This window comes from Pan troglodytes, chromosome 10 (genome assembly GCF_028858775.2).
Source record: "Pan troglodytes isolate AG18354 chromosome 10, NHGRI_mPanTro3-v2.0_pri, whole genome shotgun sequence".
Classification (NCBI taxonomy): Eukaryota; Metazoa; Chordata; class Mammalia; order Primates; family Hominidae; genus Pan; species Pan troglodytes.
Window position 1 is genome coordinate 50,477,494 of NC_072408.2, and position 17,267 is coordinate 50,494,760.

General features: G+C 37.8%; 1 protein-coding gene across 14 annotated transcripts in view; it reads right to left on the reverse strand.

Annotated features, from left to right (window-relative positions):
- ANO6 (anoctamin 6) overlaps positions 1–17,267 on the reverse strand; it is a 216,726-nt gene that overhangs the window by 54,495 nt on the left and 144,964 nt on the right. For all 14 annotated transcript variants that reach the window (XM_509014.8, XM_003313749.6, XM_009425570.5 and 11 more), the window contains one exon: positions 10,024–10,129. In XM_509014.8, coding sequence (XP_509014.3) covers positions 10,024–10,129 — 106 coding nt within the window. The remainder of the gene's footprint in view (positions 1–10,023; positions 10,130–17,267) is intronic.

Genomic DNA, 17,267 nt, shown 5'->3' on the forward strand with positions numbered 1-17,267 from the left:
ATTTTCCAGTGAAACTCTGCATATCCCAATAAGGAAACAGGTATAGTTCCTAGAATTCCACTGAGTTTAAAGCCTCCATTGGGCTTGAATAACAGCCTCTTATGAGCTGTCATAATGGATTTGAGGAAGCAGTATGGATCTACGAATACAATGATCCCTAAGCAACTTTTAGATATATGATTTACATTTTATCATCATCCCACCCTGGTCAGAGGGTAAGTTTCAGAATTCCTGTTTTTCCTGTTAAGAGACGTACAAAGCTGAGGTTTATCTTGAAGTGGCTTTCCTCCAGGAGAACTCTGTTTTCTTAAACCCAATGATGGCTTTTCTACCATCACTGACAGATGCTTCTATTGGAATAAAGGATGCAGAGGTGCTTTTGCTAACATTACAATAAATACAATGATCATGAATGATAAATAACGTATCTGGCCAAATAAGGCTTTATTTACTAGTTCTGCTAAGTTTTATCCTTTTGCTATTATATAAGTAGCCTATCTCCCTCTATGAGTTCCTGGAAAATATTTAATTCATTACTAACTTTTCATTAGTGAGCATTTTTACATTTCGTAAAAATTACTATAAAGATAATGGAAAAAGTGACAAGCATATTATATCTACTTTATGACAGATAATATAAAAGGACAGGGACTGGGTAGAAAAGCTATAGGTAAAAAAAAAAAAAACCTTTTCAAATGTTGAAAGAAAATTCAAAGCTGCTTCAAAGTAGAAAAGTCTACTTTGCTTTAGGTGATTTTTTGGGTTGCTCTTCATACTCATGTAAAGTGGATAAACCTTCATCTATGTAAAAATATTAGTTATCCTCATAAAAGAATAGCGACATTCTCATCCATCTAATTTTCAAGGCCCCCTCAATCATCCACATTGACTGTGATGAGAAAGCAAGCATAATCCTAAATTGTCTGTCATCCAATCATTCTTCTTTTTTTTTTTTTTCAATTTTCTTTTTTTTTTCTTTTATTATTATACTTTAAGTTTTAGGGTACATGTGCACAATGTGCAGGTTAGTTACATATGTATACATGTACCATGCTGGTGCGATGCACCCACTAACTCATCATCTAGCATTAGGTATACCTCCCAATGCTATCCCTCCCCCCTCCCCCCATCCCACAACAGTCCCCAGAGTGTGATGTTCCCCTTCCTGTGTCCATGTGATCTCATTGTTCAATTCCCACCTATGAGTGAGAATATGCGGTGTTTGGTTTTTTGTTCTTACGATAGTTTACTGAGAATGATGATTTCCAATTTCATCCATGTCCCTACAAAGGACATGAACTCATCATTTTTTATGGCTGCATAGTATTCCATGGTGTATATGTGCCACATTTTCTTAATCCAGTCTATCATTGTTGGACATTTGGGTTGGTTCCAAGTCTTTGCTATTGTGAATAGTGACGCAATAAACATATGTGTGCATGTGTCTTTATATAGTCCTTTGGGTATATACCCAGTAATGGGATGGCTGGGTCAAATGGTATTTCTAGTTCTAGATCCCTGAGGAATCCCCACACTGACTTCCACAATGGTTGAACTAGTTTACAGTCCCACCAACAGTGTGAAAGTGTTCCTATTTCTCCACATCCTCTCCAGCATCTGTTGTTTCCTGACTTTTTAATGATTGCCATTCTAACTGGTGTGAGATGGTATCTCATTGTGGTTTTGATTTGCATTTCTCTGATGGCCAGTGATGATGAGCATTTTTTCATGTGTCTTTTGGCTGCATAAATGTCTTCTTTTGAGAAGTGTCTGTACATATCCTTCACCCACTTTTTGATGGGGTTGTTTTTTTCTTGTAAATTTGTTTGAATTCATTGTAGATTCTGGATATTAGCCCTTTGTCAGATGAGTAGGTTGCGAAAATTTTCTCCCATTCTGTAGGTTGCCTGTTCACTCTGATGGTAGTTTCTTTTGCTGTGCAGAAGCTCTTTAGTTGAATTAGATCCCATTTGTCAATTTTGGCTTTTGTTGCCATTGCTTTTGGTGTTTTAGACATGAAGTCCTTGCCCATGCCTATGTCCTGAATGGTATTGCCTAGCTTTTCTTCTAGGGTTTTTATGGTTTTAGGTCTAACGTTTAAGTCTTTAATCCATCTTGAATTGATTTTTGTATAAGGTGTAAGGAAGGGATCCAGTTTCAGCTTTCTACATATGGCTAGCCAGTTTTCCCAGCACCATTTATTAAATAGGGAATCCTTTCCCCATTTCTTGTTTTTGTCAGGTTTGTCAAAGATCAGATGGTTGTAGATATGTAGCGTTATTTCTGAGGGCTCTGTTCTGTTCCATTGATCTATATCTCTGTTTTGGTACCAGTACCATGCTGTTTTGGTTACTGTAGCCTTGTAGTATAGTTTGAAGTCAGGTAGTGTGATGCCTCCAGCTTTGTTCTTTTGGCTTAGGAATGACTTGGTGATGCGGGCTCTTTTTTGCTTCCATATGAACTTTAAGGTAGTTTTTTCCAATTCTGTGAAGAAAGGCATTGGTAGCTTGATGGGGATGGCATTGAATCTGCAAATTACCTTGGGCAGTATGGCCATTTTCACGATATTGATTCTTCCTACCAATGAGCATGGAATGTTCTTCCATTTGTTTGTATCCTCTTTTATTTCCTTGAGCAGTGGTTTGTAGTTCTCCTTGAAGAGGTCCTTCACATCCCTTGTAAGTTGGATTCCTAGGTATTTTATTCTCTTTGAAGCAATTGTGAATGGGAGTTCACTCATGATTTGGCTCTCTGTTTGTCTGTTGTTGGTGTATAAGAATGCTTGTGATTTTTGTACATTGATTTTGTATCCTGAGACTTTGCTGAAGTTGCTTATCAGCTTAAGGAGATTTTGGGCTGAGATGATGGGGTTTTCTAGATATACAATCATGTCGTCTGCAAACAGGGACAATTTGACTTCCTCTTTTCCTAATTGAATACCCTTTATTTCTTTCTCCTGCCAAATTGCCCTGGCCAGAACTTCCAACACTATGTTGAATAGGAGTGGTGAGAGAGGACATCCCTGTCTTGTGTCAGTTTTCAAATGGAATACTTCCAGTTTTTGCCCATTCAGTATGATATTGGCTGTGGGTCTGTCATAGATAGCTCTTATCATTTTGAAATACGTCCCATCAATACCTAATTTATTGAGAGTTTTTAGCCTGAAGGGTTGTTGAATTTTGTCAAAGGCCTTTTCTGCATCTATTGAGATAATCATGTGGTTTTTGTCTTTGGCTCTGTTTATATGCTGGATTACATTTATTGATTTGCGTATATTGAACCAGCCTTGCATCCCAGGGATGAAGCCCACTTGATCATGGTGGATAAGCTTTTTGATGTGCTGCTGGATTCGTTTTGCCAGTATTTTATTGAGGATTTTTGCATCAATGTTCATCAAGGATATTGGTCTAAAATTCTCTTTTTTGGTTGTGTCTCTGCTCAGCTTTGGTATCAGAATGATGCTGGCCTCATAAAATGAGTTAGGGAGGATTCCCTCTTTTTCTATTGATTGGAATAGTTTCAGAAGGAATGGTACCAGTTCCTCCTTGTACCTCTGGTAGAATTCGGCTGTGAATCCATCCGGTCCTGGACTCTTTTTGGTTGGTAAGCTATTGATTATTGCCACAATTTCAGATCCTGTTATTGGTCTATTCAGAGATTCAACTTCTTCCTGGTTTAGTCTTGGGAGAGTGTATGTGTCGAGGAATTTATCCATTTCTTCTAGATTTTCTAGTTTATTTGCGTAGAGGTGTTTGTAGTATTCTCTGATGGTAGTTTGTATTTCTGTGGGATCAGCGGTGATATCCCCTTTATCATTTTTTATTGTGTCTGTTTGATTCTTCTCTCTTTATTAGTCTTGCTAGCAGTCTATCTATTTTGTTGATCCTTTCAAAAAACATGCTCCTGGATTCATTAATTTTTTGAAGGGTTTTTTCTGTCTCTATTTCCTTCAGTTCTGCTCTGATTTTAGTTATTTCTTGCCTTCTGCTAGCTTTTGAATGTGTTTGCTCTTGCTTTTCTAGTTCTTTTAATTGTGATGTTAGGGTGTGAATTTTGGATCTTTCCTGCTTTCTCTTGTGGGCATTCAGTGCTATAAATTTCCCTGTATACACTGCTTTGAATGCGTCCCAGAGATTCTGGTATGTTGTGTCTTTGTTCTCATTGGTTTCAAAGAACATCTTTATTTCTGCCTTCATTTCGTTATGTAGCCAGTAGTCACTCAGGAGCAGGTTGTTCAGTTTCCATGTAGTTGAGCAGTTTTGAGTGAGTTTCTTAATCCTGAGTTCTAGTTTTATTGCACTGTGGTCTGAGAGATAGTTTGTTATAATTTCTGATATTTTACATTTGCTGAGGAGAGCTTTATTTCCAAGTATGTGGTCAATTTTGGAATAGGTGTGGTGTGGTGCTGAAAAAAATGTATATTCTGTTGATTTGGGGTGGAGAGTTCTGTAGATGTCTATTAGGTCTGCTTGGTGCAGAGCTGAGTTCAATTCCTGGGTATCCTTGTTGACTTTCTGTCTCGTTGATCTGTCTAATGTTGACAGTGGGGTGTTAAAGTCTCCCATTATTAATGTGTGGGAGTCTAAGTCTCTTTGTAGGTCACTCAGGACTTGCTTTATGAATCTGGGTGCTCCTGTACTGGGTGCATATATATTTAGGATAGTTAGCTCTTCTTGTTGAATTGATCCCTTTACCATTATGTAATGGCCTTCTTTGTCTCTTTTGATCTTTGTTGGTTTAAAGTCTGTTTTATCAGAGAGTAGGATTGCAAACCCTGCCTTTTTCTGTTTTCCATTTGCTTGGTAGATCTTCCTCCATCCTTTTATTTTGAACCTATGTGTGTCTCTGCACATGAGATGGGTTTCCTGAATACAGCACACTGATGGGTCTTGACTCTTTATCCAATTTGCCAGTCTGTGTCTTTTAATTGGAGCATTTAGTCCATTTACATTTAAAGTTAATAATTGTTATGTGTGAATTTGATCCTGTCATGATGATGTTAGCTGGTTATTTTGCTCTTTAGTTGATGCAGTTTCTTCCTAGTCGCTATGGTCTTTACATTTTGGCATGATTTTGCAGCGCCTGGTACTGGTTGTTCCTTTCCATGTTTAGTGCTTCCTTCAGGAGCTCTTTTAGGGCAGGCCTGGTGGTGACAAAATCTCTCAGCATTCGCTTGTCTGTAAAGTATTTTATTTCTCCTTCACTTATGAAGCTTAGTTTGGCTGGATATGAAATTCTGGGTTGAAAATTCTTTTCTTTAAGAATGTTGAATATTGGCCCCCACTCTCTTCTGGCTTGTAGGGTTTCTGCCGAGAGATCTGCTGTTAGTCTGATGGGCTTCCCTTTGAGGGTAACCCGACCTTTCTCTCTGGCTGCCCTTAACATTTTTTCCTTCATTTCAACTTTGGTGAATCTGACAATTATGTGTCTTGGAGTTGCTCTTCTCGAGGAGTATCTTTGTGGCGTTCTCTGTATTTCCTGAATCTGAACGTTGGCCTGCCTTGCTAGATTGGGGAAGTTCTCCTCGATAATATCCTGCAGAGTGTTTTCCAACTGGGTTCCATTCTCCCCATCACTTTCAGGTACACCAATCAGACGTAGATTTGGTCTTTTCACATAGTCCCATATTTCTTGGAGGCTTTGCTCATTTCTTTTTATTCTTTTTTCTCTAAACTTCCCTTCTCGCTTCATTTCATTCATTTCATCTTCCATTGCTGATACCCTTTCTTCCAGTTGATCGCATCGGCTCCTGAGGCTTCTGCATTCTTCACGTAGTTCTTGAGCCCTGGCTTTCAGCTCCATCAGCTCCTTTAAGCACTTCTCTGTATTGGTTATTCTAGTTATACATTCTTCTAAATTTTTTTCAAAGTTTTCAACTTCTTTGCCTTTGGTTTGAATGTCCTCCCGTAGCTCAGAGTAATTTGATCGTCTGAAGCCTTCTTCTCTCAGCTCGTCAAAGTCATTCTCCGTCCAGCTTTGTTCCGTTGCTGGTGAGGAACTGCGTTCCTTTGGAGGAGGAGAGGCGCTCTGCTTTTTAGAGTTTCCAGTTTTTCTGTTCTGTTTTTTCCCCATCTTTGTGGTTTTATCTACTTTTGATCTTTGATGATGGTGATGTACAGATGGGTTTTTGGTGTGGATGTCCTTTCTGTTTGTTAGTTTTCCTTCTAACAGACAGGACCCTCAGCTGCAGGTCTGTTGGAGTACCCTGCCGTGTGAGGTGTCAGTGTGCCCCTGCTGGGGGGTGCCTCCCAGTTAGGCTGCTCGGGGGTCAGGGGTCAGGGACCCACTTGAGGAGGCAGTCTGCCCGTTCTCAGATCTCCAGCTGCGTGCTGGGAGAACCACTGCTCTCTTCAAAGCTGTCAGACAGGGACATTTAAGTCTGCAGAGGTTACTGTTGTCTTTTTGTTTGTCTGTGCCCTGCCCCCAGAGATGGAGCCTACAGAGGCAGGCAGGCCTCCTTGAGCTGTGGTGGGCTCCACCCAGTTCGAGCTTCCTGGCTGCTTTGTTTACCTAAGCAAGCCTGGGCAATGGCGGGTGCCCCTCCCCCAGCCTCGCTGCCGCCTTGCAGTTCGATCTCAGACTGCTGTGCTAGCAATCAGCAAGACTCCGTGGGCGTAGGACCCTCCGAGCCAGGTGCCGGATATAATCTCGTGGTGCGCCGTTTTTTAAGCCCGTCGGAAAAGCGCAGTATTCAGGTGGGAGTGACCCGATTTTCCAGGTGCGTCCGTCACCCCTTTCTTTGACTAGGAAAGGGAACTCCCTGACCCCTTGCACTTCCCGAATGAGGCAATGCCTCACCCTGCTTCGGCTCGCGCACGGTGCGCGCACCCACTGACCTGCGCCCACTGTCTGGTACTCCCTAGTGAGATGAGCCCGGTACCTCAGATGGAAATGCAGAAATCACCCGTCTTCTGCGTTGCTCAGGCTGGGAGCTGTAGACCGGAGCTGTTCCTATTCGGCCATCTTGGCTCCTCCTCCCAATCATTCTTCTAAAAAACCTCAAGGAAGACAATAAATGCGTGCCTGCTCTGGGGAACAATCCTTTCCACCTACTCCTCTTGTCCAGGGATTCCATAAGACCACATATTTCAAATCTTTTACCTTTGACTCATGGAACCGTCTTCTCCAAATTAAGTTTTAATGTTATGCCTTATCCTTTATTGTAAAATTATAAGAAAGGTCCCATAAAAAACAGTTCTGCATGTTGTAATACTATTATTGGAGATTCTGTCCAATGCCACTTCCATTTTAGGAGTCAATGCAATCTTCTAAGTATTTGACAACACTCTACTTGCCTTGACACTTCTGCCCACCTACTCCAAAAAGAAAACCCCACCTGTGAATTCTTAGCTCTACTCTTTTGAGAAAATGTCAATGGAAACACATCTGTCAGTGCTAGAGGGTAAAATGGGAGCATTATGAAAGAGCAAGTGTACTGCCAATGTCAAGATCACTCCAGCTGCCTTGCTCAAGGTGACGGACATGCCTAGCACTCTTATGAGAGGGAGTTAGGCCTGGATGAAGTTCGTATTCTTGCCACATGTGTGAGAATCCTGGACGCTTGAGAAAGAATAAGATGGCTGACTTCTTTGCTCTGTGTTCCATGGACTATGTGGAAGCAGGAAGTAAGGGAAAAAGGAAGCAAGGAGCTTACTGGGTAAGAAGCCTAGCTTAGCTTGCTAGGTGGGATGGCACAGAGAGGGCAAGACAGCTGTGTTAAGAGCGGTCTGAATCAGCATACTGCTTTAGTCACATAGAGCAGGAAAGAAAAGAAAGAGCTGCATATGTAGGCATGATGATTTTAAGCAGAGAAACCAACTAGAATTTTGGGGGGAAAAAATGAGAATCTGTTATGCTTTCTTCCTGGAAAGAAGCAAAGTCAAAATTTTATAACTAAATATGTTTTTATGAACAGAATATTAGAACTTACCATGTTTCCCTTTTATCCTGCCAGCTAGAAAGCTAAGAATCTTATTCAATAATCACAAAAACAGTATGAATCCTTATTATTTGCGTAATTGTTTCCTAATTTCATATTTCTATTTTTAATTTGCTAAAAGGTAAGCATATCTGTAAATTAGTACTCTTTCCAAAAGAAAGATGTATAAATGAATACACAAATAAATGTATGAAGGAAAAAATAATTCACAAACAGAAAAGCCAGAAAAAGTGCTTTTTCTTTTTCAAACTTTTTTTTTTCCATTTAGTCCCCTTACTTATATTCTTTCATGTTTCCTTCTTCTTGAAAATCATTCTGACAAGACTCAAGGGATTCTTCAGGAAACTAGAATAGAATTAAAGATTCAATTTTTTTTTTCAAAACAAAAAAATGCACACGGGTATATTTGAAAGTCATGTGCTTAAGGAGGGTAGGTGGAGCAGAAGAAAGAAGAGGTGGGTGTGGGGAGTGTCGAGAGAACTTCTTAAGGAAAATGAAACTTCCACTTGCATCTTTGTAGATGACAATCTGCCTCTGGTCTTATTGTTGGCATCTGCCTTAAAGCCAGTGCTTCAGGGTACAGCTAACTAGTGCCCTTTAGCCTCTGAGTCAGCATCACTGGAAGCAGCTTCCCTCTTACTAGCTTCAAGTCTTTTACTCTGTGTGATCTACAACAGATATTTATAGTCTAGAGTTTGTGTTGGTTTGGGAGAGGGGGCTTAATTTCTAAATTAAGTGTAAAAATCCATCTGTTGACAACACCCTGCAATCAGCTTAACTAAGTAGTGAAACAATTTCTCAAACAGAGCTGGATCTGAGTAAAGTGCCTGCAATGTCAGCTGGCAAAGAATATGGTAATGACAAGAAATGCAGATTTCTTATAAATTTCTGACTTTGCCAGTTACTAGGCGGGTGACTTTGGGCAGGTTATTTGATCTCCCAGATAGCCAGTATTTTACGCTGTAAAAATGGAGATAATGCCTGTTCTGCCTATCTCACAGGGTTGTTGTATATGTCAAAAGTGGTAAGTATAAGAACTATGCAAAGTATGATATAGAAAGTGGCATCAGTATAACAGCAATACATTCCGTTAAAATCTGACTTACATGGAGTAGGCTACAATGTTCTAGGGATACTAATGATTCCTAAACTCTCATGGTAGAACAAGGGGATAGAGAGAAGATCATCGGAGGAAAGCGTAGGTCAGGATTGTAAGGAAAATGCTCTGAAATAAGCTGACCATCTATCTGTCCAGAGTTTCCAGCCTGCTTTCAGTAAGCTCCCTCCATTCTTCATGCTCGTCTGCAACCTCCCAAATTTTAAGAAGTCATAAAGCTCACGACCATCTGCATGTATAAGGAGAGCTAGATGTGTTTTCTGGCAATGTTTTAAGACAAATACCTTTTATCACATATAAAACCCTTCTCATGCATAGTTATAGAGACAGTCTAAATCTGACCATCAGGGTCTTTACAATCTAAGCATAGTTTTGGCATATGTTGAAAGGGGGAAAACAGAAGTACAGAGTTCAGGTTTCCACTTAATTGAATTAAGGAAAATACTTACACAGGTTGAGTATCCCAAATCCAAAGCTTTTTGAGTACTGACATAATGTTCAAAGGAAATGCTCAAGGCAGCATTTCAGATTTTGGAGTTTTGGATTAGGGATGCTCAACCCGTAAGTCTAAGGCAAATATTCCAAAATCCAAAATTCAAAACACCTTGGATCCCAAGCATTTCAGATAATGAATACTCAACCTGTAGTGAATCTATTAAAAAGTATTTATAAGATAAAATGGGTTTGAGATTTCTGCTTTGATTACTTGAAATACTCAAATAGTTTAGATTCCACTATTATCTCACTGACACTCTATGAGATTTTATCTAAGGTCTTAAATCACAATTTTATTATTTGTAAAAGAGGAATAAAGCATTGTATATTAATGTCCAGAATGTTTGAAAGATTAGTTGAAAAATATCTTAATTCCTCAGAGGAAAAAAGATACAATACTATGTTTTATCTAAATTAGCATTAGAAAAAAAATCTTTCATTAGGTGTAAATATTGGCAATAGCAAAAATTACCTTTGAGGACTCGCAAGTAATATTGAGTTTCCAGAATGGACAAAGCCTATCACACTGAGGACACATTATGATCTTGCCACCAATATCAGGATGACAAACTTCTTTGCTAAAAAGAGAAAAATAAAACAATTTTAAAAAATTTAAAGCAGCATGATAAAATCTAATATCCATTCACAATAAGAAACAAAACTAAACCGATCTTGTAAAACTAGAAACAGAAGTGAACTTCTGTTACATAAAACTTTGTTACATAAAACTCATTAAAAATCACACTAAATGGTAAAACGCTGAAAGTAATTCCTTTAGGTCAGGAATAAAGCAAAAGATTCTGCTATCACTGTTTCTTTTCAGCTGGAGGTCTCTGCCAGCATTGTATGTCAAGTAAAATAAGGCCACAAGGATAGGCCAGGAAGAAAGAGAACTGTTATTACTAACAGATTACATGATTATCTATATAGATGACTTAATAGACCCTAAAGATAAATTATTAGAATTAATAAGTTGAGTAAAGGCCAGGTGCAGTGGCTCATGCCTGTAATCCCAGCACTTTGGGAGGCCGAGGTGGGTGAATCACCTGAGGTCATGAGTTCAAGACCAGCCTGGCCAACATGGCGAAACCCTGTCTCTACTAAAAATACAAAAATTAGCAGAGCATGGTGGTGCATGCCTGTAATCCCAGCTACTCGAGAGGCTGAGGCAGGAGAATTGCTTGAACCCGGGAGGTGGAGGTTGCAGTGAACTGAGATCATGCCACTGCACTCCAGCCTGGGTGACAGAGTGAGACTCTGTCTCAAAAAACAAAACAAAACAAAAATAAGTTCAGTAAAGTTGGCTGGATGCAAAATCAATATACAAAATACACACAGGGACACAAAAAGGAATTATGTCCCCATACACCTGTAATCATTAGGAAATAATTCTTAAAAAGTACCATTTCAATAGTGTAAAAAATATAAAGTGTTCAAGAATAAACCTAATTCAAAATATGTTAAGATTTATAGGGAGAAAATAGAATTTTTCTGAAATGCAGTAAAGAAGGCCTACACTACCATATTCACAATTTGTAATAATCAACATTTAAAGATATTAGTTATCTCCCATTTAAGCTATAAATTCAGTGGAAAAGCAAAGGCTCAGAACAGTCAAAATACTTCTGAAGACAAAGGCATTATGGGAGAGGTTAAGAAAAATTGACCAACAGAAGAAAATAAAGAGGTCAGAAACAGACCTCTTGCCTATATAAAAACTGATTTATACCAAAGCTGGCCAAGCAAATTAGTAAAGTGAGAACTGACATTTCAATACAACGGGTCTGGTACAACAGGATATCCATATGAACAAACATAAAATTGAACCTGTAATCATATTCTATATACATCAATTCCAGGTAGAAAATGAGAATGCCAACGTACCAACTTATTAGAAAAAAAAATGTAGATAACCTCAGAGTAAGGAGAATCGCATAAACAAGAAACGAAACAGCATAAACCACAAAGAAAAATATTGATACATTCAAGATATTTTAAAAGAATGTCATTAAAAAATAACATTAAAGGGAGAAAAATATAAGCCACAAATTGGTAAAAGTTTTGCAGACATAAAAATGACAAGATTATTTGTCAGAGTATTTAAAGGACTCCTACAAATTAATACCAAAAAAAAAAAAAAAAAAAAACCCAAGTAACATTGCACGCTGCTCCCTTTGGAGAAGCCATTCAGATAGGCTAGGCTTGTATGTAACTAGGACTGGAGCTGTGCAGTTAGGTGGTCTTACAGATAACTAAGGAAAAACAAATAGGAATGGGAAGCTTTCCTAGAATAGCTGAGTAAAGATCTTGGAAAACCCTCTCCCTCCATAAAAGCAATGAGAACACTGGCAAAAATTGTCAAAATCAGCCTTTGCAGAACTCTGGAAATTAACCAAGTGCTTGATGTCATCTGAGGAGCAAGTGCTTCATGTCATCTGAGGAGCAAGTGCTTGATGTCATCTGAGGAGCATTTATTTGAGGAAAACTGGCTAAATCTCTATAAGAATGATGACACCTGTTAACCTCACTGATTCCCATCCCCATCTCCCTAGCTCCATGGTAGCCTTAAAACCCAACAGCCTTGTAACTATAGAAGCTGTGAAAAATAGCAGCCTAGCAGCCACTGAAGGGGGAAGAAGTAGTCTAAAGCTACCCCCAAAACCCCATCCTCAGAGAAGTCTTACTATTTGACCTGCCTAGCAGCTCCCCCAAAAAGCTCCATGCGCAGGATTTGCCATTCTTTTTAAACCTCATACTCAGAGCTCATACTGTGAACAGCACTATCACCAAAGTGTTGAAAGCAATTGGCAAGAATTATTTTACATTGTAGCTGCTTGAGGCAGTGATACCAGTAGAAGTTAACAAGAGGTCAACCAAAGAACTTAAAAGGAAAAATTAGGAAATGAGATGTGCACAGGGGGCTCTAAAAAGCTCCAACATATTCCTGAGATTGCAGAAGGCCATGCACATGTGTAGGACAGTGCACATGGCCAAGAAAGACATGAGAAAACCTTAATCCCTTACCTCTGGCTGACTTTGAGGTTCTGCACTGGCAAGAAAAAAAAGCTAAGGAAGAGCTGAAAACTACCTGCTGGAGCGTTAAACACATTTCCTCAATACACACTCACACACAGCCATGAGATGAGGCAAAGGCAGAGAAATGAAAATTACTGGTACTAGGCATTTAATGCAGTCACCAGCTAATCCAATCATTAGCTAACAACAAAACTTATTGAACACAGACTTAAGTGGTCACACATGACAAAGACAAGTAGTTCAGGAAAGTAAACAAAGGGAAGCAGCAGTAGCAGTGATAATAATAAACAGAAGCAACAACAAACCCTGAACAGGGAAAATACCTGATTTCCAGATTTGCTACATTATAATACTTAAAATGTCCAGTTCTCAATGTAAAATTACAAGATACACCAAGAAATGGAAAACTATGGTCCTAACACAGAGAGGAAAAAGCAGTCAGTAAAACTGTCCCTGAGGACACCCAGATATTGCATTTATTAGATGAAGTCTTTTTATATTTAGCAGTTATACATATTTGGAGAACTAAAGGAAATCTCACCTAAAGAATTAAAGGAAGCACAACAAAGAGAATATCAATAGAGATAGGAATTATTAAAAAGAACCAATTAGCAAAGTACAATAACTAAAATAAAAAAATCATTAGAAGGGCTCCTCGGCAGATATGAAATAGCAGAAGAATCAGCAAATTGAAAGCTAGGAATATTAAAATTATCCAATCTGAGAAATGGAACAAAAAAGGAATGAGGACAAAGGAACACAGTCTCAGAAATTAGTGGGATACCATCAAATATACCAACACATACATTATAGAAGTCCCAGAGAAAAAAGGGGAGAAACAGAAATAATATTTGAAGAATCAATGGCTGAAAACTTCCTACATTTAATGAAAGCACTATTTTGCATATCCAGGAAACTCAACAAATTCCATGTAGGATAAACTCAAAGAGATCTAAACCTAGGAGTATCATATTCAAAGTGTAAAGACAAAGCCAAAGAAATCATGGCAAAGAATGATGACAGCAGGAAGAGAAAATGATTCATCACATATAAAGGGTCCTCAGTAAGATTAGCAGCTAACTTTTCATAAAAACCACGGAGGCCAGAGGCAGTGGGATGATATATTCAAAGTGCTGAAAGAAAGACTGTCAACCAAGTATTCTATATCCAGCAAACCCATCCTTCAAAAATGGAGAAATTAAGACATTCCCAGATAAATAAAATCTGAAAGAATCTGTTGTTGGCAGAGACCTGCTATATTAGTCTGTTTTCACACTGCTGATAAAGACATACCTGAGACTAGTTCATTTATAAAGAAAAAGAGGTTTAATGGACTCACAGTTCCACATGGCTGGGAAGGCCTCACAATCATGGCAGAAGGCAAAAGGCATGTCTTATATGGAGGCAGGCAAGAAAGAATGAGAGTCAAGTGAAATGCGTTTCCCCTTATAAAACCATCAGATCTTGTGAGACTTATTCACTACCATGAGAACAATATGGGGAAAACTGCCCACATGATTCAATTATCTCCCACCAGGTCCCTCCTACAACATGTGGGAATTATGGGAGCTACAATTCGAGATGAGATTTGGGTGAGGACACAGCCAAATCATATCAGCTGCCCTACCAGAAACACAGACTGAACACCCTTTTTTCTTTTTTTTTTTTTTTTGAGACAGAGTCTCACTCTGTTGCCCAGGCTGGAGTGCAGTGGTGTGACTTCGGCTCACTGCAACCTCCGCCTCCCAGGTTCAAGCGATTCTCCTGCCTCAGCCTCCCATGTAGCTGGGACCACAGGCGCATGTCACCATGCCCGGCTAAGTTTTTGTATTTTTAGTAGAGATGGGGTTTCACTGTGATAGTGAGGATGGTCTCAAACTCCTGACCTCGTGATCTGCCAGCCTCAGCCTCCCAAAGTTGTGGGATTACAGGCGTGAGCCACCGCACTCAGCCCAGATTGAACACCTTTAATTCAAAAATCTGAATCTGAAATGGTCCAAAATCTAAAACTTTTCAAGTGCTGACATAATATTCAAGGAAAATGCTCAGTGGAGCATTTTGGATTTGGGATGCTCAAATGGTAAGTATAATGCAAATTTTCCAAAATCTGAAAAAAAATCTGAAATCTGAAACACTTCTGGTCCCAAGCATTGTGGACAAGAAACACTTAACCTATACTAAGAGAGTCCTTCAGGCTTAAATAGACACATGACAGTAACTCAAATCCACCTACAGAAAAAAAAAGCAGAGATAGAACTAACTACATATATAAATATGAAAAGTAGTATATTTTTGTATGTCTCTATTTTCTTCTATCTTATTTAAAAGACACAAAGCAACAATTATGAAACTGTTGGTAAGCTTATAATGCATTAAGTTGTAATTTGCATGATGATAATACCACAAAGGAGTAGAGAAGGAACAGATCTGTACCAAAGTAAAGTTTTTGTGTACTATTTGAAATTAAAATTGCCATTAATTCAAACTATATTATTTTAAATTAAGTTGTTAATTATAATCCCCAGGGAAGCCACTAAAAAAAGATAAAGAAACAATAACGGAATTAAAATGGCATACTAGAAATATCTATTTAACACACAAAAAAAAGTAGTAATGAAGGAATAGAAAAACAAGAGACAAAAAGACACATGGAAAACAAATAGCAAAATGGCAGGTTTAACTCCTACTTCATGAGTAATTACATTAAATATAAATGAACTAAATATTAAAATCAAAAGGCAACAAGTGGAGATAAATGAAATACAGGACAGAAAAGTAACAAAAAAATCAACTAAACAAAGTTGGTTCTTTGAAAAGATAACAAAATTGGCAAACTTAGCTAGGCTGATCAAGAAAAAAAGAAGACTCAAAGGGTTAAAATCAGAAATGAAAAGGGAAACATTACTGTTACTCTTACAAAAATAAAAAGGATTATAAGGGGATACTATGCATAATTGTAAGCCAACTAATTAGACAACTTAGATAAAATGGAAGAATTCCTAGAAAAATATGAACTACTTAAGGTAACTCAAGCAAAAATAGAAAACTTGAATAGACCTATTTTTAACAAATAAAGAGACTGGACTAACAGAAAAAAAAAAAATTCCTGCAAAGAAAAGCCCAGTCTCAGATGGTTTCACTGATGAATTCCACCTACCATTTAAAGAAGAATTAACACCAATGTTTCATAAACTTTTTTAAAAACAAAGAAGAGGGAACACTTCTCAACTCATTCTATGCGACTGGCATTATGCTGATACCAAAACCAAAGACAACATAAGAAAACTAGAGACCTAATATCTCTTGCAAATATAGATGGAAAAATCTTCAATAAAATACTAGAAAACCAAACCCTGCCATATAAAATAAGTACCACATACTATGACCAAGTGGGATCTATCCAGGAATGCAAGGATGATTCAAAGTACAAAAGTTATCAATTCTTGTAATATACCATATTAATAGAATAACGAACAAAAACTACACACAAGATAATGTCAATAGACACAGAAAGAGCATCTGGCAAAATCCAACATCATTCCATGATTAAAAACACTCATAAACTAGGAATAGAACTTTCCCAACCTGATAAAGAGTATCAATGAAAAAACCCACACCTAGTATCACACTTAATGGTGAAAGACTGAATGCTTTCCTCCTAAGATCATTACATTGGAGGTTCTAGTCAGGACAACTAGGTAAGAAAAAATAAAGTCCTCCAAATTGGAAAGGAAGAAGTAAAACTACTTCTGTTCACAGACAGCATGACATCGTATATAAAAATCCTAAGGAATCCACCCAAAATACTATTAGAGCAAATAAGCCAGTTTAGCAAGGTTGCAGCACACACACAAAAATCAATATACAAAAAAGCAATTACATTTCTATACACTACAATAGGTAATCCAAAAGTTAAATTAACGAAACAATTTATAATAGCATCAAAAGAACAATGTACTTAGAATAAATTTAAGAGAAAAAACAAGTATGAGACTTATACACTGAAACTATAAAATATTGTTGATAGAAATGAAAGACCTAAATAAATGAAAAGACATCCTGTGTTCAGGGATTAAAAGACTTAATATTGTTAAGATGGCAATACTCTCCAAACTGACCTATGGAATCAACATTATTCTTATCAAAATCCTAGAAATGGATAAGCTGATCCTAAAATTCATATGGAAATGCAAAAGACCCAGAACAGCCAAAACAATCTTGAAAAAGAAAAACGAAAATTTGAAGTTTACAAAGTTACAGTGATAAATAAAGTGTGGTACTTGCATAAAATGCAGACATGTAGATCAATGGAAAACAACTGAGTCTATAAACAAACTCTTAAATTTTTGGCCAACTGCTTTTCAACAAGGGTGCCAAGATAATTAAACAGAGAACGGTCTTTTCAAACACGGTGCTGGTATACCCGGATATACACATGGAAAATGATAAAGCAGGACCCTATCTCATACCATTTACAAAAATTAACTCAAAAGAAATCATAAACCTACATCCATAAAACTCTTAGAAGATAAATGTTAAAAAAAACTTTATGACTTTGGATTACGAATGGTTTCTAAGACATGACACCAAAAGCACAAATAACAGAATAAAAGGTAAACTGGAGATCATCAAAATTAAAAATAATTTTGTTTCAAAGGATGCTATTAGGAAAGTGAAAAC